This window comes from Bicyclus anynana, chromosome 27, assembly GCF_947172395.1.
Source record: "Bicyclus anynana chromosome 27, ilBicAnyn1.1, whole genome shotgun sequence".
NCBI lineage: Eukaryota > Metazoa > Arthropoda > Insecta > Lepidoptera > Nymphalidae > Bicyclus > Bicyclus anynana.
Window position 1 is genome coordinate 6,057,651 of NC_069109.1, and position 25,010 is coordinate 6,082,660.

Below are 25,010 nucleotides of genomic sequence, written 5' to 3' on the forward strand. Positions count from 1 at the left end.
TTGTGCGCGAGTTCGTCTCGCTCTTGACCGGATTATTTTCTCAAATGTCAATAACATGTGTTTTGTTTCATTACTCATGGACTCCACGTGGAAATTTTGAAACTTATAATTGTTAACCGACTTCAAAACGGAGGAAGTTCTCAAGTGGGCTGTTATGTTTTTGATGTGAAACATCCATAGCCGCACGTAAAACTGATTTCTGGCGTGGCGACGCATACCGTGGCGACGCGTCGCCACGCTATATGATTGTATATATATATACAGTCTATATGCAGTAGTTTTTTGACGTATTCAGTTCCTATCACAATCTGTTATTTTCTGCCTTTTACAAAATAATGTCGATGTTTCACATTTGCCAGGCGTCCCGAGACAGCTCATATTTTGAAGTGAAACTTCTTTAGGCGCATGAGGGTACAATTTTTACAGATGTAACGTCACGCCGGTATGCAACGGAAGTGTCGAAGAAGAGAGAGAGCGATCGAGACCGATTGAGAGAGAGTAGGACAGGGCGAACGTAGCATGAAGCAACTAGCCGTGGAGTGAGAGTAGGGAACAAGCAAGTGAGAAAGATTGAGAGAAAAAGTGAGACAGAGCGAACGTCGTATCACGCACAGTGCTATGGAGTGAGAGGTGAGAGAGAGCTGTAGTGAGAAAGATTGAACAAGAGAGAGAAATCGCGCAATGTAAATATTAAAAAAATAAATTGAATAAATTAAATTTATAATTTACATTAAATTTCAACAGTTTTTATATTTTAATGACAATTAAATTCCTAACCTATTTTCCTTTTTCACTTCCTCTTAGTCTCGGAAATCTAAAGGTTTAGATTTGTATAAATATAAACAAGATTTTTAAATTAGTTCGCTAAAGAAGTTTCACTTCTGACATGTGTACTTTGTACGCACGAATTTTTGTTTTTTTTATACCTATGTACATTGATTACTCGAAGACGCCTGAACCGATTTGAAAAATTCTTATTCACTACTATATAACGAAAATGGTTTTAATCGTAAATAGTTTAATTATGCTCAAGTAAGAATAAGAAGAAGAAGAAGGAATATACTTTATTGTACATTAAAACAAAAGTAAACAATAACTTATAATAACTTATGGTAATGACATCTATAAAACGAAAGAGGTTTTATTCCTAAGATAAGGTCCTGATTGATTGACAAAAAATCGAAATTGGAACGAAATGCAGCGTTCTTGTCTGTGAAATGCGTAATTTTTTTTCATTTAATTTATATTGATGTGCGAGCTGCGTCTGCGAAACTAATTATAACATTGAATACTGGATTATTTTATTTTCCCGCAATCGTAGTAAAAAGTATAGTATAACACGAGGGGTTAAACCTATTATATACTCGGTTTCTATTTAGCGACCGTCGCCTCGAACCCCTTAAAATACCTCGTACACTGAGAAAAATTTCCTGGAGCGGCATACGTAAAATACGTAGCAAACCAGACACTGTTACGCTTGTAGCCGGCACTCGGCACCATGTTGCATATTGGTACGGGCAAGGAATAGAATGGTGCAGCCTACATATGTAGATGCTCCATGTCCATAAGTACTACGTACTAGTACGTACGCGACGGTGGCGGACTGGCTCACTTCCTGTAAAGCATGGTGTATCCTACGTACGTAGATATGTCGTTCAGCGGGCGTACTGGCTGACGTCCAGTAAAGCATGGTGTATCCTACGTACGTAGATATGTCGTTCAGCGGGCGTACTGGCTGACGTCCAGTAAAGCATGGTGTATCCTACGTACGTAGATATGTCGCTCAGGGGGCGTACTACCTGACGTCCAGTAAAGCATGGTGTATCCTACGTACATAGATATGTCATTCAGCGGGCGTACTGGCTGACGGCCAGTAAAGCATGGTGTATCCTACGTACGTAGATATGTCGCTCAGGGGGCGTACTGGCTGACGTCCAGTAAAGCATGGTGTATCCTACGTACGTAGATATGTCGCTCAGGGGGCGTACTACCTGACGTCCAGTAAAGCATGGTGTATCCTACGTACATAGATATGTCATTCAGCGGGCGTACTGGCTGAAGTCTAGTAAAGCATGGTGTATCCTACGTACGTAGATATGTCGCTCAGGGGGCGTACTACCTGACGTCCAGTAAAGCATGGTGTATCCTACGTACATAGATATGTCATTCAGCGGGCGTACTGGCTGACGTCCAGTAAAGCATGGTGTATGCATATACGTAGTATGCAGTTAGGCACCAAACCTTACTAAAATTAATTAATAATTAGTCTGTGTAGACTATGAAGTACTTTGTCAGACTATTAAATTACATCACTGGCAAAGTATACCTGAATCGGTTAAATCCACTTTGAAGATTTAACATTTTGACGGCCTCCGTGGCGCAGTGGTATGCGCGGTGGATTTACAAAACGGAGGTCCTGGGTTCGATCCCCGGCTGGGCAGATTGAGATTTTCTTAATTTGTTCAGGTCTGGCTGGTGGGAGGCTTCGGCCGTGGCTAGTTACCACCCTACCGGCAAAGACGTACCGCCAAGCGATTTAGCGTTCCGGTACGATGCCGTGTAGAAACCGAAAGGGGTGTGGATTTTCATCCTCCTCCTAACAATATAGGCCGCTTCCATCATAGACTGCATCATCACTTACCATCAGGTGAGATTGTAGTCAAGGGCTAACTTGTAAAGAATAAAAAAAAAACAAACATATTCAGTGCAGTGTCATGTTCAGATAGTAGTATTATTGAGTCTGAACAAGTCACCACAAAAAAAAAATTGTCTGCTATACATTACTATGCATTTCCCTAGTTTCGTAAATAGGAATCTGAGTTAATAATGATGATGATGATGATGATGATGATGATGATGATGGTGATGATGATGATTATGATGATGGTGGTGGTGATGATGATAATCAAGGTAATTAAATAAAAGTACCTATTAATGATAATTAATAATATTTATTCCATTAATTAATCTATTAATGATAATTAATAATTTATTTTATAAAAGAATATTTACCATATCTTTTTTTTTATAATATGACCAATATTCCCATTCCCCCCCAACTAGTCGACAAAGTCTGTGCTAGGAGTGGGTACGACAATAGACCAACGGGGTGAGGATTGAACCACCACTCCTTAGTGATGAGTCCGACCGCTCTTACCGTTGAGCTATTGAGGCTTTTAATAATAAACCTTGGCTGAGTTTGTTGTGGGCTCTTCTCGGACCAAAGCGCGTTTGGAACCCTTGTAACTTTAGCGTTAAGTTTCCGACTATTATTACCACCATTAGATTAAATTAAATTATGACACAACATGACATTTCAAAAATGCTTGTAAACTAAGCCTAATTGAAATAAATGAATTTTAATAGAATTGAATTGAATGAATATAACACAATTTAAACGCATTAAAACAATAAGATAGTTTTGATTTAGAATGACATTTATAAATATAACGCAGTGAACAAAAAAATATAATATTTTATATTATTCATTACCTATAAAAAAGAATATTCGTTAATACAGCCAGGCTGTTGGTATACAAACAGATTTATGTAATATAGATATATATAGTATATCATGTATTTTACAGCGAGTAAATGCACTAAAGAAATGCCGCTAATGTGGTCGTATCATATACAACTCGTGCAAATTAACTTGACACCTAGCTCGAATCTGGATCAGGAATCCTCGCACGGCCGGAACCGAAAACGAATTTCGGCTTCAATCTCAGTTTCTAATACCGAAACCGAAACTAGAGAAGAAACTATGTTTTGGTAGTCAAATTTATAAGGACGAGTGTAATTCGCACGAGTTGTATAAGTCAGAATAGTATTTGTAGTGCAACTTTACAAGTATTGATAACAGATGGCACCACCCACCGCATTGCATTGCGGTATAGTTTGTTTGATTTTTATAACAGTAAACTTAACAGTGAGAGTCCTTAATACATTCTCCATGATGTTGTAACTTGTGATGACTCCACATACGCATTACGTAATGTTTTAGCTATTCACTCGCCTCATATAAGTTTTATATATAAACGAATAACTAAAGGATTCATTTTGGGCTCTTTTTTGAAAGTGCCGACCAACAAAAAAAATGGCACGAATCGTTAGAACTAATCATTTCAAGAAATAGCTACTATGGCATAAAAGTTGTCAGGTGGCTCTGAACCAAATTATACAGGTTCGATAATTCGTTATTTCCATACATTTTGTCAACTTTTAAATGTGCCCGCTTTTTCTTGGCGGGCACTTTTGAAAATCGACAAAATATATGGAAATAACGAATCGTCGAACCTGTATAACTTGTTTCAGAGCCCTCCTACAACTTTTATGCCATATCAGCTATTGTTCCAAATTGCTAATTTTATCGTGCCATTTTTTGTTTGTTGGCCGACACTTTCAAAAAAGAGCCCAGAAATGTATGGAGCGTGAATGATCTCCTTTACAGGTAAAGGCAAGATTCCATTGGCAATGCTGATTCCGTGTAGATTTTTTTGAAGATCCGGTTTGGGTGTATTCTGTAAAGAAGCACACTTTTTACTTATTTTTGTCATTTTACCCGATAACGCACGGATTTGGGATGATGACACTTTTTTAAATTGTTCATGTTACCGTAAAATTGTAAAATACGTTAGTTTCTAATCTCACTCGTGATATTGTAATCTGTGTATATATTGTAAACTGAACAAGCAAAACCGCTAAATAAATATTAAACCGGTCATAATAAAAATAGTAAAAAATTACAATGGACAAATCAAAGAAAAAAGAAAAAGAAAGAAAATCGGAGGTGTGGCTAATGTGTTTCTTAATTTTTTTAAACATTTAATTTTAGACACTGTTCTTTCATTAGTAAAATGTTGTCATTGTTAATTATAAGTACAATTTTGTCCAAACTAAAGTTAGGTTAGGTTAGAACAAAAAAATAACAGCAGGGTATAATGAATAAATACGTGATGTCACAATTCTTGAAGTACTTTATTTGACTGACATATATGTTTCTTTCCTAACTCTATGGATATAGAACGGTCTGCTGTAAGGCCAACCAATCAGGGGCAAGTTCGGACAGTTTACGTTTTAAGATGGCAATTTAACGGCTTCACTTCGATAGATTATAATATACCGAAAAATATCACGTTATATTGTAATCAATATATTCAGTTCACAATATGTCGACAGATTACAATATCGCGAGTGAGATTATAAACTAACGTATTTTACAATTTAACAGTAACATATATCAGGAGTATGCAATTTTGTAAAAGGAACAAAATATCTGCGATCATTACTTTCGGAGCTACAGGGATTTAAAGGGTCAGATTTGCGGCGCTGCCGCGGATCCCGGATCACGGATTTAATGTGAATTAGTCTTTCGTTTTTATTATTATATTAAGGCGCCCGCGACTTCGTCCGCGTGGAATTAAGTTTTTCACAAATCCCACGGGAACCATGGATTTTAGCATTTGTGTTTAATCCAGAGTAAAATCTATTTTCATCCAAATTTCAGACAAATCGCCGTAAAATTGACAAAGTTTCATACAAACTTTCATCCCCTATTTTATCCCCTTGGGGGTAGAATTGATTAAAATTCTTTCTTAGCCGATCGTAACATCTACCTGCATGCTAAATTTCAGCCCGATCCGTCAAGTGGTTTGGGCTGTGCGTTGTTAGACCACGATGTCAGTCACCTTTGAATTTTATATATTTAGATTGTAAGAGGTAAAATTTGTGTGGTTGTAGGGGATAATCTCTGGAGCTACATAACCGATTTTGAAAATTCTTTCACAGATAGAAAGCTGCGTTATTTGCGAGTGTCATAGGCAATTTTTTACTCCGTTTTCTATCTATGAACTATGTTGGTGAACCCGCGGGGCGTCTATTGATGATGATGACGATGACGATGACGATGACGATGACGATGACGATGACGATGACGATGACGATGACGATGACGATGACGATGACGATGACGATGACGATGACGATGACGATGACGATGACGATGACGATGACGATGACGATGACGATGACGATGACGATGACGATGACGATGATGATGATGATGTTGAAGTTGATGATTATGATGATACTAATGATAAACACGATAAATACTCACAATATCCATTGATCTAGGCGGTTGGAGCACCTCCAGCGGTGGCGGTCTCGTCTAATTTCCTTTGTTGAGCTTCATCTATAAGAGCCTCAAGCGTGTAAATTGTGCCAACAACTTCACTCCTGCGAAACTCATCGTCCGTAATAATTGTACGGAATGTATTTGCTACTTCCTCAAATAAATCATGTTTCTCAGCCTTCAACGTAACTAAAACCTCTCTATCTGTGCTCGATGCGAACTCATCGACTGTTGCTAATATTCGTTCTAAATTGTTGATCACGTCGCCTAGAAGTGCCTTGTTGTCATTTTCAGCTTCTCCTCTGAGATTATTGGCCAGTTCCTTTACAGCATTGAGGATTTCTCCATAAATTATATCTAACTCACTTAAAGATCGTTCCACGCTTATACTTTTCATTATTTCATACAGGCCTGTTAAGCGTCGAAATTCTCCACCAAATGTATACAAGAGCTGCAACCACTGTCCCTCATTGAGTCCCTTAAAGAGAGGGTTGTCTTGTGGCGCTACTTGAGGCAGTAGTGTGGCAAAAAGGGCCTGAGAACAAAAAAAGACAAACCAAACAAATCAATCAAGTTATTTTTATTACCCGACTGCACGAAGTGCCATGTTTTTCGCGCGTATCTTGTATGTACTTAATTAAATTAATCTTAATTAAATTAATTGTTTTAATTTTAATTTATTTCACGACTCGACTACTGAACCGAATTAGCTGAAATTTGGTATTGAGATATATTATAGCCTGGATTAACACATAGGCTTTTTATCCCGGAAAAATCCTTGGTTCCCGAGGGATTCGTTTAAAACTAAATTCCACGCGGACGAAGTCGCGGGCGCCCGCTAGTTATGTTAGTTATTCTTTATAACACATTTGCATGTAAAGTATCGCTTATTTCACCAATTTCAATATCGTAATGTATCTCATTACGCACAAGTGCCGTAATGTACAGAAAAATGCACATGTGCCGTAATGTAATGTAAAACCTTTACCATCCGTTTAAAAATGAACGGTACTTTTTTAAATGTTAGCAAAGAATTTTTGTTTTTGTCAGTGCTCAACATTTTATGAATTAAATCAAATTTGTGAAATAAAATATAATAAATAAACATTTAATACTATAACAGAAACACAAAAATATTAATTTACTTTATTAGTAATACTGGCTGTTTTTGGTGCATTTGCCGCTTAGACCGTTATTAATGGTCTAAGATTTGCCGTAAAAAAAACGCACGCACTTTGCTGTCTGTGCAAAAAAGGCAGTGCTATGATTTCCGATGACATTAAAATGTCATCTTATGGAAAACAGGCAAAGATGCAAATTTATTTTTAGAAAGTGTGTCGAGAAAGTGTGTTTCCTCGCAAATGGCTTATTAAAAATCAAAAAATCATTTATTTCAAGTAGGCTCAGTTTACAAGCACTTTTGACACGTCAGTTGACTATTTGTAAAGATTCTACCACCGGTTCGGAAGGCAGGTTCTGCTGAGAAGATACCGGCAAGAAACTCAACAGTTGCTCTTTTGAAAAAGTCATACAGTATTATAATTTACAATTGATAACAATTACTGTTTACATTTCTTATAGTTTTACTTACTGTGTGAAGGTGGAAGCTGATCCAACGGCCTCCAAGCATCTTTATCATTAAGGAACTCATCAATGTTGTAGTACCCTCGACTAAGTAAATGTTTTTTAACACATTGCTTAAAGCTATGCATTGGCAGGTCCATCACAGTCTTGGGGATCTTATTATAGAAGAGTACACCCAAACCTACAAAAGATTTTTTTACTCTTTGGAGACGATGTGCAGAAATAACTAACTTATGCCCGTGTCTAGTAAGACGTGGGTTTAGATCTCCTTTTCGTTTGTACAAATTAATATTTTGTCTTACATATACTATACTTTTATATATATATTGACAGGCTACTGTTAGTATACCTATTTCTTTAAACTTTTGACGAAGGGACTCGCGTGATTTTAATTGATATATTGCTCGAATTGCTCTTTTTTGAAGTACAAATATAGATTGTATATCGGCAGCCTTGCCCCACAATAAAATGCCGTAAGACATTACGCTGTGAAAGTACGCAAAATAAACAAGCCTAGCTGTATCGACATCAGTAAACTGTCTTATTTTTCTCACGGCAAATGCCGCTGAGCTAAGTTTACCAGACAGTTTTTCTATATGAGCACCCCACTGAAGTTTACAATCCAAGGTCACTCCCAGGAAAACTGTGGAGCTCTCCATTTCCAGTGTTTCACCATCGATCATTATAGACTTATCTAGTTTTATAACATTTGGCAATGAAAACTCAATACATTTTGTTTTCTTGGCATTCAAAAGTAGATTATTTGCAGTGAACCAATGCGACACATGCGATATGGCACGGTTTACGTCGTCAGAGTTATCTTTATTTCTGTCGGACTTAAAAATTAAGGATGTATCATCAGCAAACAGTACAATAGTACAATCTCACATATGCCGCTGACATGGTATGGTAAATCGTTTATGTACACTAAAAATAGAAAAGGACCCAGAATTGATTATAAAAGTGACCCAGAATTGATTATAAAAGTTCGTATGACATACGTGCGCTTTGATAATTACAACAATTACAAGTAATTAAGGTATCGTTATCTTAATAACCCAAGTGTTCCTAAATAGATGGAGTTAAAAAAAACAACGGCGACGTTATAGACTCAAGAAAAAGAAAAAAAAAATTTTTGAACATTAGGGGTATCAGTATCAGTAGTAGTAAAGAGATTTCATAATGGCTAAATTAAAAAATCCTACAATTGAAAAAAAAACGTTATTTATTAATCGCTATACAAAATACGCGAGGCGATGACTAGGTAGGTAGGTAGCTATTTTTTTATTTCTTAGGGTTCCGTACAAAAACGGAACCCTTATAATATCACTCGCGCACATTTTAATTTTTGTCTGTTTTCTCCGAATGTACTGGACCAATCCAGTCCAAGACATCTGGACATATCAATAGGGATGATGACAGTTTTTTAAATTGTATATAAATTAAGAGTATACTAATAACAAAGCATTTTTGTAAAAGGAACAGGGTATCTGCGATCATTGTATTCTCAGCTACAGGGATTTAAAGTGTCAGATTTGCGGCGCTGCCGCGGATCCCTGAAAAACGCTCCATACAAAATGGCACGATTTAGTGACGTCGTTGGCTCGCTGATCGTTAGGTTTGTATGGGCGTTCAAACAAAATTACTAATATCTCTGTTATTTGTGCTTTTATGTTTATAGTTAATTTATTGAAAAATGTCACATTTAATGTAAGGAAGCTAAAACTGTATGAATTTTCATCCAATTACGATAAAAAAATTTAATAGATTTTGAAATTAACATTGACCTTATTTATCCGAATGTATCATAAAAATCAAAATAATCAAACCTAGTGAATAGGTAAAATTTGAATATGGTGGGCACTTATGGGGGGTAAGATGGAAAGTTGAAAAAAAATAACTTTTACAAACTTCAATAAGTGATGCATCAAATGAAAGGTCTTGATAAGAGGATTTAAATTTTTTTTTTTGGAATTTATAAAAAAAAAACCTTTAAAATTATTTAATGAAATAGACGACAATAGACCATGTCCTTTTTCTCCGAAACTACTGTATCCAAAATTTTGAAACTCTAAAATTTTTGAATTTGAAGGTCCTTTTGGGGGGGGCAAGATGGAAAATTCAAATATTTTTATTTTGCATTGCATCATGTGATACATCAAATGAAAGGTCTATACATCAAAGGAAGATTTTAAAAATATTTTTATTGTAATTTTGAAAACAGAAAATACTTGAAGAAAAAAAAGAACAATAGATAGGTCGAATGACCTACGTTATTTCAAATCGGTTAATAAAATATTTTTATTGTAATTTTGAAAAAAGAAAATGCTTGAAGAAAAAAAAGAACAATAGATAGGTCGAATGACCAACGTTATTTGAAATCGGTTTAAAAATATTTTTATTGTAATTTCGAAAAAAGAAAATGCTTGAAGAAAAAAAGAACAATAGATAGGTCGAATGACCAACGTTATTTGAAATCGGTTTAAAAATATTTTTATTGTAATTTCGAAAAAAGAAAATGCTTGAAGAAAAAAAAGAACAATAGATAGGTCGAATGACCAACGTTATTTGAAATCGGTTTAAAAATATTTTTATTGTAATTTCGAAAAAAGAAAATGCTTGAAGAAAAAAAAGAACAATAGATAGGTCGAATGACCAACGTTATTTGAAATCGGTTAATAAAATATTTTTATTGTAATTTTGAAAAAAGAAAATGCTTGAAGAAAAAAAAGAACAATAGATAGGTTGAATGACCAACGTTATCGGTTAATAAAATACACAAATAACTCACCACGAAGCCCAGAGCGAAGATGCCTTTCATCTTGAAGAGTTCAGTAGAAAATCTCGTCGGTTATAACTAAAGGAACTACCATAATCGCCTTTTATACTAACCCAAACAATAGGCGCGCAAAAATCTGTGCAAATATTGAAACAAAATTGAATGTACGCGTTTTTAGAGTTCCGTATATAAAGTATAAAACCTTGAAAATAACAATTGGGAAAAATCTTCTAATTTCGTAAATGACGGCCTCAGTGGCGCAGTGGCGAGCGCGGTGGATTTACATGACGGAGGTCCTAGGTTCGATCCCCAGCTGGGCTGATTGAGGTATTATTAATTGGTCCAGGTCTGGCTGGCTTCGACCGTGGCTAGTTACCGGCAAAAAGTACCGTCAAACGATTTAGCGTTCTGCTATGATGTCGTGTCGACCGAAAGGATTGCCCTTAACGTCTATCGGCTCTTCAAACTGTGTGCCCCGCCCATTGCCACTTCAGCTTCGCAACTCGTTGAGCTATGTCGGTGACTTTGGCTCTTCTGCGGATCTCCTCATTTCTGCTTCGATCACGCAGAGATACTCCTAACATAGCTCGTTCCATCGTCCGCTGTGTGACTCTGAGCCTTCTTATGAGGCCCATAGTTAGCGACCAAGTCTCGGAACCATAGGTCATCACTGGCAACACGTACTGTTCGAAGACTTAATTATTTTTTTAGGTACGTTATAATGGTTGCGGTGAAGACATCTTCCAAGTGCTGCCATTTTGATCGTTCTTTTGCCTTCAGTAGCCAGTTTTTGCCGGTGAAATTCGTTATGTCGTTGACCCACCGATAACCTGGTCTGCCTCTGCCTCGTAATCTTTCGGGTTCCAGTCATTTCGTTTCTGACAGTGCAGCGGTCATCTGGCAGTCCAGCGGTCATCTGACAGTCCAGCGGTCATCTGACAGTCCAGCGGTCATCTGACAGTCCAGCGGTCATCTGTGAGCCGGGCGACATGTCCGGCGTATGTCCGTTTAGATTTAAGTGCGAAGGTTAGGGCGTCAGTTATTTTTGTTTTCTCTCTGATGATGGAGTGACGAAATTTTTGTTTTTTATCTATCTATTCTATATATAGAAGGCAAGATCTTATTATTGTTTTTGCTTTCTTAGTTTTCCTAGTCTTGCAGCCATAAGTTACAGTAGGTAGGATGCTGAAGCTCAAAATTTTGTCATGAAATAAAACTTCCTAATACTAAGACTCCGCTGTCCGTCCGTCCGTCTGTCGCCAGGCACGGACCATTATAAGGAACCGTTAGTGCGCGAGTCCGTCTCGCTCTTGGCCGGTTTATTTTGTCAATTGTCAATAACATGTGTTTTGTTTCATTACTCAAGGACTCCACGTGGAAATGAAACTTATAATTTTGTTGTTTAATGTTATACTAGCGGACACCCGCGACTTCGTCCGCGTGGAAATCAATGTAAACTTTCAAGCCCTATTTTACCACTTTAGAGTTTGAAATTTAAAAAATTTTGAATCCCATGATATTTCGTATTTTTTTTATGTTTTATGAACAAATTTTTAAAACTGTAACTCTAAAAATGAAGGGCATTCCATACAAATTTTAAACCCCTATTTCACCCCTTTATTATTTTATTTTCACAACAAAAACGCACACACAACAAAAACACACACACACACACACACACATACACACACACAAACACGCTCACACACACTTACAAAATTTTGTTAAGATTTTATAGAACACTTTTATCTTTTAATGTTAATATAGGTACCCGAAATTGTATTGTAGCTTTGTATATATGTATAGTCTGTAATCTTTGTGGCCTTAGTTTTAAGCTTATGTAATGTCTTAAACCGTACTATTCAGTAGTTTCAAAATTATGCCCGAATAACGGACGGACAAAAAAATAATTTAAGTGAAAAAAAAATTTTTAGCTTAAATTATAACGCACTACGCGTTGTGTCGGCATTTTGTGGCTGGTGCATCGATATAAATTAGTTAGATGGGCCTCTCCATATTAAAGAACGCACAATTTTATGTCGTAACCAAAAGACGTGCACGCACAACTTATCTTATTAGGTAACAAGCGCATGCTGTGAGTAGACGTGGACTTAAAAAATATTTACTGTTTTTTCTTATTTTAATCCCTTAATTGATTTTTATGATATATTCGGATAAATAAGGTCAATGTTAACTGATTTATACATAAAAAGCAAAGATTGTTTGGATATTTGCAAAATAAATAAGATTATAAAATTTCAAAATCTACTAAAAATATTTTATCGTAATTAGATGAAAATTCATACAGTTTTAGCTTCCTTACATTAAATGTGACATTTTTTAATATTTGAACTATTAACATAAACGCAGAAATAACAAAGATATTAGTAATTTTGTTTAAACGCCCATACAAATCAAGAAGCGAGCAGCGACGATTGTAACGTGTGTGGCTACCGGCGTCAACCGTTTGCGGCGAGTCCATATAAAATGTATGAAAACTACAGGAAGTATCCCGGTAGCAGCGTTTTGTGGTTGTGATCGGTGTGCGGGAGACCTGTCTGTCATCTTAACACGTTCGCTGCGGCACGAGGTCAATTGACCTCGTAACATCAAAAAGTATTTTAGCGTCATCAAGAGTTACGAGGTCGATAAACCTCGTTCCGCACCACAAAGTTTTAATACGAGGTCAAAAAACCTCGTACCGCACCAGGGGAAAGTACAGACAAATCAGTTCCGCAGCGAACGTTTTAAGTAGGCTATTGTGGGGAGGAAGAGCCGTGATAGCCCAGTGGATATAACCTCTGTCTCCGATTCCGGAGGGCGTAGGTTCGAATCCGGTCCGGGGCATGCACCTCCAACTTTTCAGTTGTGTGCATTTTAAGAAATTAAATATCACGTGTCTTAAACGGTGAAGGAAAACATCATGAGGAAACCTACACACCAGGGAATTTTCTTATTTCTCTGCGTGTGTGAAGTCTGCCAATCCGCATTGGGCCAGCGTGGTGGACTACTGGCCTAACCCCTCTCATTCTGAGAGGAGACTCGAGCTCAGCAGTGAGCCGAATATGGATTGATAATTGTGGGGAGATCTAGGTCTCTATGTAGGTCGTTATTTAAAAAACACAATCAATTAACTTCAATAGTGTGTAGTCAGTTTTGTGTAAAATATAATTAGGTTTAACTGTTATGTAGTGTGTTGTAACTGTTATAGATCTCTCATCTATTTATTAGTTCTTTTTATTTTTAATTTTATTAAATAACATATATTATTGTTAATTGGTATATTTTAATAAGTAGTATAAATTCTTTGTTTTTATTTGTGGTCAAAGAATCTTTATTTCTCTTAAAGAATTTACATTCACTTACAGAGAAACAACTATAAATAAATCTTATTAACTATTTTACAGTCAGCTGTATGCAAACAATTTTTTTCGTTCTACCTACAGAAACTTACGATGTTCGGTGCGAAATCGTTACCACAGTGTAAGTGTTAGTGGTAATACCACTGTATATATTTTCTTAATTTAGTTTTAAATGTGTTTAACGATTTGGCATTCTTCACATCCACTGGTAATTTATTATAAATTTGCACGCCTTCAAATTTTATATGTCTCTTACCGAGACAAGTCCTTTGATGCGGTAGCAAAATATGATCCTTTCTACGGCTGATTCGACTCTGCACCTGATGTTTTTGTATTTATGTTATTGTAATTAATTATTTTTATTGTCTCTTGTGTACTTGTTCCTTCTGATTCGACTGCTTTATGTTAACCACTTTCCTTGTTTGTCTTGTAAATGTCATTTGTAGGTATGTTTTGTGACGCCCTTTGTGTAATTTAATTCTTAATTTGTGTAATTCGTGGATAGTGTTGTTGTTTACATTTGTGACGCCCTTATTCTTAATTTGTGTAATTCGTGGATAGTGTTGTTGTTTACATATTTATTAACCCCTTTGCATGGTAATTTAAGCCTTTACTAACCTCTAATATGTAAATGTTTTCTGTCCCAAATAAATAAAAATAAAAAATAAAAATATTGCGCACAAACCACGGAGCGCCCGTGGTCTGACGCATTAATCGGTTCTGAAGGACCTGAAGGGGTTTTAGAGTCGCCTTTGGGCGATGGGCAAACACTACACTAGCGTAGGTTATTATTGGATGGATGCAGGTCTTGTAGAGAGTGACCTTGGAGCGAAGGGATAATTTGCTTTTAGCACATAGGTATCATAGGGTAGAGACGACTCATCACAAAAGCAGCTCTTTTTCTGGCTTTTTACATATCAGTCGCGAAGGTCATACGGGTATCAACTTCGACCATTAATAACAGGACCTGCCTCGCTAACCGTTACCCCTCTGGCAAAGATCTATCGCGATAGATCATTGATTTTTGATCTTTGCCAGAGGGGTGACGGTTAGCGAGGCAGATCCTGATATTAATTGTCGAAACTGCGACTACATTTAGCGGCACCTATTGTCGACATGAATTCCACAACCTCCGCAATGGTTCATATTGAAATCTATTATTGAGTTATGCTACGAAGTGTATTCGTTTTCCTATAGATGGCAGTCTCACAGAGTGCTAGACGATGTCCTCGTATTTTGGTAGATGGCGTTACTGCTTTGTGGCGCTTACATCTAAGGCTCAGTCCAGGAAACTGGTGCGCAATACGCGCGAAACACGCGCGAGTCGAAAGTCTTTACGAATACGACAACACCTTTTCAAGGACAAGGTCTTAGACCTTGTCCAGAAGGGGCGAATTCGTCGCGAATCGTATCGCGCGAATTCATACGCGCGTTGTCGAAGTACTAGACATCAATACATCGCGTCCACAAGCATCGCGCGAATTCAAAATACGCGCGTAAATCGCGTGCACTACGCCAGACTCGAATCGCGCGTGATTCGCGCGTATTGCGCGCGAGTCGATATACTAGAGACGCCTTGTTGCGTCCAGTTAACGAGCGAACCATAGAGTACATTGAATATAGGGTACGAACTCTAGAGCGAGTGCACGTTCAACTCCATGTTTCGTACTGAATTCCTCCCCAAATGCTCGCCTGTTGGTACGCGCCTTGTGTAACGGTCGCGCGTAATACACGCGAGAGAATCGCGGCGAATTCGCCCTTTCTGGACTGAGCCGTAGTTCACGCGATTTACGCGCGTATTTTGAGTTCGCGCGATGCTTGTGGACGCGATGTATTGATGTCTATACTAATAGCATTAACAACTGAGTCTTAGGGCCATAAATCATTTCTCTATATCTATCTCGCTTGCACTTATGGGTCTTATGGAGCCGTCTAGTGAAGGGTGTAACAATGAAAGACATATTATCGATAAGTAAAGTTTATTATCGTATCTTGTTCACAAAATTAAAAAAATTAACAATATTTGATTTAATATAATACATATTTCATATTATATAATTATTAACTAAATAAAATTAATCTTCATCTGAGTCTTCATCATCAGAATCTTCGTCTTCTGCCAAATTTATTATATATTAGTATCCATAGTGCGCAACGAGTAACACATGAATGTATTTATTTAATTGCAGTAAACACATTTATAGCAAAAAAAATACGCAATGCAATTACATTAGAAACCGACCAATCAGAATCGTCCAAATCATTATTGACTCATCATTAGCACGTGCGCAGGTAGCCGTTTATCGATAATTAGGGTGCGCAGGTAGGCGCGCTGCACATTCCTATCTTTTTTGACTTTTATGACCGGACGACTCAGATGATAATGCGCATACTATAGTACTTCGACAACGCGCATATGAATTAGACACTTTTGTAGAATTCTGAATACATATACAAATTAAATTAATGCGGGTACTTGTCGTAACTTTTAGGAGACTCAAAGGCAATTACAAAAATAAGAAAACCAATGTCGAACAAAGGTATGATTCACAACATTTGCCAGGACAACTTAATTAACAAATCAAACTGTAACTAAAATAAAACCCCGGAATGACATAGAATGACCTTGAGTGAAGTCACGTACTTGTGAACGATGTGTGTAGGGTTAAAGGTACCTTTGTTAACTAACACTCCCCTTTTCCACTCAAGTCACTCTCCCCGCCTATCCCAAGTAATCCATAAAGAATTACACAACAAGAGATATGGACGGCTCGGACGCCACAAGCATACTGTATCATCTATGGCTACGAACACACTAAGCTTATTAAAGGCCTTATTACCTACCATCAGGTGAGATTGTAGTCAAGCTACACCAAAAATAGCTCCAATGCACTTTTTTGTGTCCTAAAAACTCTTTGAACGTCAACAGAATTGCCTCAAACAGGAAGACCATAGGAGAGGACTGACGACATATAACCATGTTAACACTGCAGCTTGACACGGTCATCCTTAGTGCATATCTCCTGAGTGTATAAACGTATCGCTAATCGAGCCGTTAGGAATCAGTCGGGATGATGGTAAGAGACCTGATGGATTGACGCTGGTTCCCTGGGAAATGGGGCGGGCCCTAATGTGGGACGCTACATACGTCGACACATTAGCACCGTGTCATATCAGGGAGACAGAATCAAGACCGGGAGCCGCAGCAGAAAAAGCGGAAACCGGTAAGTGGCTCAAGTATGCCTCTCTGACAGAGAGTTACATATTTGTACCTTTTGCCGTGGAGACCCTTGGGCCATGAAGTCGCATTGCCAAAAAATTTTTCCGTACCATTTCACCGCGGCTAGTTGCCTCGACTGGTGACAGAAGGGCTGGCTCATTTTTTGCGCAAAGGGTCAGCCTGGCTGTCCAACGCGGAAATGCAGCCAGTATTCTTGCCACCATTCCACGTGGACATGATTTGTATAGTTATTAGGATAACTTAGCTTAAGTTCCCTATTGTATTCTTTCTCAATAAAAAAAAATAAACGAATTTATTTAATTTACCGCACACAACATTGACATGTTGCTTCCAACTACAGTGCTTGTCATATATGATTCCTAAGAATTTACTCATATCAGTTTCGCTAATATTTACATTATCGTATTGAACACTTAAAGGAGCCCTTTTATGAATGACAGGAGTGAAAATGCACAATTTTTATTCGTAAATTAACTTTTAAATAGTTTTGTCCCAAACATTCTATCACATTATTTAATGCTTCATTTACAACTTGTTCATAATCAATGTTATTATTTTTTATTAGTATTATTGTATAATCTGCAAATAAAATGCAAGAATGAAATACACATTTTGGAAGATCGTTTATATAAATTAGAAACAAAAACGGACCCATCATACTGCCTTGTGGCACGCCGCTCTGAACTATTCTGAATTTAGATCTGAATTTGTTCTTAGCACGATTATTTCTTTTACATATTTCTCTGCGTGTGTGAAGTCTGCCAAGATGATGATGATGACGATGACGATGATGACGATGATGATGACGATGATGACGATGACGATGATGATGACGATTATGATGATGACGATGAGGGTGATGATGATGATGATGACGATGACGATGATGACGATGATGATGACGATGATGACGTTGACGATGATGATGACGATTATGATGATGACGATGAGGGTGATGATGATGATGATGATGGTATACAAGGTAATGAAATAAGAGTATTTATGATAATTAATAATTTTTATTATAACACAATGTAAATGCATTTAAACAATAACATAATTTTAATTTAGAACAACATTTATAAATATAACACAGTGAACAAAAAAATATATTATTTGATATTATTCATTATCCATAAAGAAGAATATTCGTTAATACAGCCGATCTGTTCGCATGTGCACAGTTTTATATATGTCTAAATATATCATGTATTTAACAGCGAGTAAAGGCACTGAAATTATAGAAATGTCGCGTATGTGGTCATGTATAACTTGTGCGAATTTACTTAACACTTAGCTCGAATCTACCCTCAGGTTTCCCAGCGCGAGAGCGCTATGTCACCATTGCACGACCGAATTTCGGCTTCAGTCTCAGTTTCCACCGAAACCGAAACTAGAGAAGAAACTAAGTGGTAGTCAAATTTAAAATGTATTTGTAGTGCATCTTTACAAGTATTGATAACAGATGGCACCACCCACCGCATTGCATTGCGGTATAGTTTGTTTGAAGTGAGTTATACATTTTCTATGAAATAGTACTTTATGATGACTTACTTTCATGTGCACTCCTTATAAGCATTACGCACTGTATCTATTGGGATGTTTCAGTAATTTACTCGTCTAATAAACGTTTTATGTATTAACGAATAACTAAATTTACAGGCAAAGGCAGGCTAATTCCATTGGCATCGCTGATTCCGTGTAAGAGATTTTATCTTCGATGGTCCGGTTTGGGTGAATTCTGAAAATAAACACACTCTTTACTCAATTTTTGGTCATTCTACCAGATAATGCAAGGAATTAGGTGTTTCTCTATATAGGAAACTCTAAATCTGAATTTTGACGGCCTCCGTGGCGCAGTGGTATGCGCGGTGGATTTACAAGACAGAGGTCCTGGGTTCGATCCCCGGCTGGGCAGACTGAGATTTTCTTAATTTGTCCAGGTCTGGCTGGTGGGAGGCTTCGGCCGTGGCTAGTTACCACCCTACCGGCAAAGACGTACCGCCAAGCGATTTAGCGTAGATTTTCATCCTCCTCCTAACAAATTAGCCCGCTTCCATCTTAGACTGCATCATCACTTACCATCAGGTGAGATTGTAGTCAAGGGCTAACTTGTAAAGAATAAAAAAAAAATCTAACGCTTCAACAACAAAGGTAGCAAAAAGAAGGCCCCCGTTTTAACAATGGAAAGCCACGTTGTCAATTATTAAACAAACAAACTCTTCAGCTTTATAATATTAGTATAAATATATTGATGACGATGATGATAGAGCCGTGATAGCCCAGTGGATATGACCTCTGCCTCTGATTCCGGAGGGTGTGGGTTCGAATTCGGTCCAGGGCATGCACCTCTAACTTTTCAGTTGTGTGCATTTTGATAAATTAAATATCACGTGTCTCAAACCGTGAAGGAAAACATCGTGAGGAAACCTGCATACCAGAGAATTATCTCAATTCTCTGCGTGTGTGAAGTCTGCCAATTGGGCCAGCGTTGTGGACTCTCTCCCCTCTCATTCTGAGAGGAGACTCGAGCTTAGCAGCAGCGCCGGCCCGAAGTAAATTTAAATGGAGCGAGATCCAATTATGGCGGCGCGTTTGCTGTTAATAATATGCAGATACCTATACCAAATTATGAGTGTAAAGTAAGAATGGAACGCGAAATTCTTGACAATCTTGACCATCTCGGGCGACAAATTGAAAATCAGGCGCAGTACCTACCGCTCTTATCAAGGTTTTTTGTTTTTGGTTTTTTATTTTGTGTTTTATTATATGAATTTTTATTTTTGAATGTATTTAAAGTATTTTGATTAGTTGTTTAGTTTGTAATTATAACTGACTGTGATGTCACCCGGGTCTCAGCTGAAAATCAGCGCCGAGCATTGCTTTTTAGCGATGATCGGCTAATGCTGAGCTGTAAACCCTTTCTGTTTGGTGTCACAGACAGTCATGTAATATCTATGACTAGCTGACGCCGCGCGGTTTCACCCGCATGGTTCCCGTTCCCGAAGGAATATAGAGATAATATATAGCCTATAGCCTTCCTTGATAAATGGGCTATCTAACACTGAAAGAATTTTTCAAATCGTACCAGTAGTTCCTGAGATTAGCGTGTTCAAAGAAACAAACTCTTCAGCTTTATAATATTAGTATAGATAGGATGTACTGTTTGTGACACTAACAAGTGAATAAACTTATTTTCTTTCTTTCTTCTTTCTTTTTCAGTGAGCCGATTATGGGTTGATAATGGTGATTATGATAAGTACTCACTTTACGCTGAATATTCTCAGATTTAGGCGGTCGTTGCAGCTCCATCTCCAACACTAACAGTAATTTTAATGGACAGCAATTTGTGGATTTCATCAAGAAGAGTTTTCAACAATGCACTCAAGCTGTCAACCAAATTCTTGAGTATTGGGGAATCGAAAATTTGCTTGAGTACAGCAGACAATTTATCAAATAGACCATCTAAGTCTTGTTTCACTTCATCTAAAACAGCTGTAGTTGTGCTTGCTAAAAGCTCGGTCAGTTTTTTAACAATTTGATCCAAAGTGTCCAACAACTCTTTGACGAGTGCCTTGACTTCATCGGTTACACCTTTGAGATCTTTGAACAGTTGCTCTAAAGCCTTGCGTAGGGTTGCAAGAGCCTCTTTAAGGGCGTCAACGATTACTTGTCCCTCTGCTTTTACACCGTTTAATAAATTTTCTAGCAGTGTTTTCAAGCTTTCTACTACTTTTCCAAGACTGGCACCGAAGGTTGAGTACGCTGCCGCGTTGTTCGCAGCGTCGGTGATGGGAGCCCACTGGGGCACCACTTGGGGCAGTAGTGTGGCGAAAAGGGCCTGAAAAAAACAAAAAACAAATCAATCAAGTCATTTTTAAGCTCTTGCTTAGCTTCGCGGGCTTTGAGCGCGGGGACTGTATCAAGAAATTCCGTAACGAATAAACCTAACACCCAAGCCGTGCATCAAGTGGACGGCCTCCGTGGCGCAGTGGTATGCGCGGTGGATTTACAAGACGGAGGTCCTGGGTTCAATCCCCGGCTGGGCAGATTTTCTTAATTTGTCTAGGTTTGCCTGGTGGGACGCTTCGACCGTGGCTAGTTACCACCCTACCGGCAAAACTGTACCGCCAAGCGATTTAGCGTTCCGGTACGATGCCGTGTAGAAACCGAAAGGGGTGCGGATTTTCATCCTCCTCCTAAAAAGTTAGCCCGCTTCCATCTTAGACTACATCATCACTTATCATCAGGTGAGATTGTAGTTAAGGGTTAACTTGTAAAAAATAAAAAAAAAGTAAAGCCTCAAACTGTAAGAGCGGTTGGACACATCGCCGAGGGGTGGTGGTTCGATCCCCGCCCCGTTGGTCTATTGTCGTACCCACTCCTAGCACAGTCTTTTAAAAGATATGGCAAATATTATTTAAAAAAAATAATAAAAAAAAAGTTAACACATTTCGAAATTATTCGAACAGAATACAGAGTTCGATTCCAGAAAAACGGCAATTTTTTTCCTAAAGAAAAAAAAATACTGCATAAGTAAAAAAAATAAACAATTATAATTGCGAAAGTTGATAAAAAATGGTATGCAATAGAATAACCGTATTTTTTTACATCTTAATGGACATGTTAATCATCACCATCATCATGTCAGCCGATGGAGTCCACTGCAGGACATAGGCCTTTTATAGGCACTTCCAACTTTTTTTAAAAGTCATGTTTTTTTATGTTATTTAAAATCAGAAATGTTTTGGTGCGGGCACAAAATGATTTATATTGTTAGAAAATATCTGTGCTAAAAATAATTTAAAAGTACTTCCGACTTCTAAAAATACAACCGTATGCAGAAAACTAATAAGTGAAAGAAAATATAATAATATTTTCTATCTATTTATAACTTTGATGGCGGTGCCAATGGTCCAATTAATGGGCTGACAATCAGTCATCTAACGTTTTCCCAGCTTCAAGTTTCAAATTGATTTTTCATATTTTTATGAGACTATCTTCTGAATATATGCCTTTGTAATAAAAAAAGAATTATCAAAATCGGACCACTCAATAAAAAGTTATACTTGGTTTTACACTAAAATTAATGGGTAAACAATCAATCGTCCCCTATTTTCGTAATGTAAAACCAAGCATAACTTTTTATTAAGTGGTCCGATTTTGATAATCCTTTTTTTTTATATTAAAAGGTATATTTCGTACATGGTTTTATATACATTAAAAAATCAATCTCAACTCTAAGAGTAAGAAAACAAGGGATGATTGATTGTTTACCCTTTAATTTTAGTGTAAAAACAAGCATAACTTTTTATCAAGTAGTCCGATTTTAATAATTCTCTTTAAATAGAAAGGGTATATTCCGACAATGGTCCATTTAAATTTTAAAAAACAATTTCAACCCTAAGGGTAGGAAAACATAAGATGACTGATTGTTTTCCCATTAACTGTATTGTTAAACTATGCGTAACTTGTTACGGAATGGTCCGATTTCGATAATTCTTTATTGATTGTAAAGAGTAGGTTAGTAAGTAGTCCCATATAAATTTGAAAAAACAATTCCAATCCCAAAGGTAGAAAAACAGGGTACGATTGTTTGTCTATCCATTAATTGTACCATTGGCACCGGCTTCAAAGTAATCAATAGATAGATAATATTATTATGTTTTCTTTTCTTTTTAGTTTCCCGCATGAGTTTAATTTTTTTTAAATATTCCATCCCCACTCCAAAAGGTTTCTGATTTCAAATAATATCTAAAAACAAACTTGACAAAAAAAAACATCAAAATCAGAGCTGTTTCAGAGGAGGTCGGGGGTAAATGCTCTGTTGATTCGACTAACAGTAGAATGCTTGAAGAAGAAGAACTATTTATAGGTCAAATGACCTACGTTATTTGAAGTCGGTTAACACGTTCGCTGCGATACGAGGTAAATTGACTTCGCACTTCAAGAGTTACTAGGTCGATGGACCTCGTACCACACAAAGTTATGAGGTCAAAAAACCTCGTACAGCACCAGAGGAAAGTACAGAAAAATCAACGTTAACAAAGTACTCACCACGAAGCCAAAAGCGAAGATGCCTTTCATCTTGATGTGTAGCTAGTAGTAGATCTGGTCGACTATACAAAATACAGTCGCCACATCCGCCATTTATACTAAACCGTACAATAGGTTGTCAGTGAAAAAATCTGTACAAATATTGAGTTTTAATTTACGTAGTTTTTTCAATAACACGTTTTGTTTGTATTATTCAGGGATGGGTTACTTGGAAAATTTAAAAATTATAATTTTGACCTATTAAACGGTAGGTATAATTCATAATTCTTTATTTGCAAATTGTTAAATACAGATCTTGGTACAATAAATGTTGGAATACAATTTGCTACAAAATAGCATGCAATTTTTTTTAAAAATAATCTTATAACTAAATTACATTGTTTAAAATACACAATAATTATTGAACTTAATGACTATACTATATTTTTATTATTTACATAATATTATTATTTTTTTATACGGTTTAGTATTTTAGCAGAGTCGGAAGTGATTACAAAATAAGAAAACTAATGTCAAACAAAGGTTATGATTCACAACAGACAAACTTAATTAACAAATCAAACTGTAACCAAAATAAGATCCTAGAATGGCAGACAATGACATTGAGTGAAGTCACGCAGTTGTGAACGATGTGTGTAGGGTTAAAGGATCCTTTGACTGTTAACAAACACTCCCCTTTTACACTCAAGTCACTCTCCCCGCCTATCCCAAGTAACCCACAAAGAATTACACAACAAGAGATGTGTGTGGCGTATAGTTTGTTAGTACCCATATTCAGAATAGGAGCTACCACCACGCTGGCCTGGATCCGTACACGCAGAGGATTGAGAAAATTCTCAGGTATGCAGGTTTCCTCACGATGTTTTCCTTCACCGTTTGAGACACGTGATATTTAATTTCCTAAACAGTATACCTCAACGATATTTTATACTGACAGCATCAGGGATTGGATTAAGGGACCTTGATTTTTATTTTTTTTATTCTTTACAAGTTAGCCCTTGACTACAATCTCACCTGATGGTAATAATGCATGCAATATAAGATGGAAGCGGGCTAACTTGTCAGGAGGAGGATGAAAATCCACACCCCTTTCGGTTTGTACACGATATCGTACCGGGATGCTAAATCGCTTGGCGGTACGTCTTTGTCGGTAGGGTGGTAACTAGCCACGGCCAAAGCCTCCCATCAGCCAAAAAATCTCACTTTCATCGGGTTTTTTTGACAATATATCAACCATATCGTTATCAACCATATTTAGAATAAGAGGAATTTGGCTAGCGTGATAGATTGAGAAAATTCTCAGATATGCAGGTTTCCTCACTACTGCTACCTTCTGATCAGTTTGAAGGTGGTACCAAGACAGTGCCGACAGAGCCGTGATAGCCCAGTGGATATGACCTCTGCCTCCGATTCCGGAGGGTGTGGGATCGAATCCGGTCCGGGGCATGCACCTCCAACTTTTCAGTTGTGTGCATTTTAAGAAATTAAATATCACGTGTCTCAATCGGTGAAGGAAAACATCGTAAGGAAACCTGCATACCAGAGAATTATCTTAATTCTCTGCGTGTGTGAAGTCTGCCAATCCGCATTGGGCCAGCGTGGTGGACTATTGGCCTTATCCCTCTCATTCTGAGAGGAGACTCGAGCTCAGCAGTGAGCCGAATATGGGTTGATGACCAAGACAGTGATGATTTAATTCAAGCCGTTTAAATAACAACATTTCTGTGGTTCACTCAGAAACGACTTTAATTAAAACACGACACTGGATTGGCACCGCCTTCATACTGATCAGAAGGTAGCACATATGTACGATGTTATTTTTTGCTTTTTAGTTTAGGTTAGGGCTAGGTTTAGGTT

At 37.4% G+C, this 25,010-nt stretch overlaps 2 protein-coding genes across 2 annotated transcripts; both read right to left on the bottom strand.

Annotated features, from left to right (window-relative positions):
• Positions 1 to 2,931: 2,931 nt before the first annotated feature.
• Positions 2,932 to 10,553, bottom strand: LOC112049563 (uncharacterized). Its single transcript, XM_024087505.2, has 3 exons — positions 10,506 to 10,553; positions 6,116 to 6,665; positions 2,932 to 4,520 (listed from the first exon to the last, which is right to left on the bottom strand). Exons 1-2 carry the CDS (start codon positions 10,533 to 10,535, stop codon positions 6,129 to 6,131), a joined length of 567 nt encoding a protein of 188 aa, XP_023943273.1. The 5' UTR covers positions 10,536 to 10,553; the 3' UTR covers positions 2,932 to 4,520; positions 6,116 to 6,128.
• A 7,609-nt stretch (positions 10,554 to 18,162) lies between these two features.
• On the bottom strand, positions 18,163 to 24,008 carry LOC112046178 (uncharacterized). Its single transcript, XM_024082723.2, has 3 exons — positions 23,154 to 24,008; positions 20,364 to 20,937; positions 18,163 to 18,837 (listed from the first exon to the last, which is right to left on the bottom strand). Exons 1-2 carry the CDS (start codon positions 23,181 to 23,183, stop codon positions 20,386 to 20,388), a joined length of 582 nt encoding a protein of 193 aa, XP_023938491.2. The 5' UTR covers positions 23,184 to 24,008; the 3' UTR covers positions 18,163 to 18,837; positions 20,364 to 20,385.
• Between the last annotated feature and the right edge of the window lie 1,002 nt (positions 24,009 to 25,010).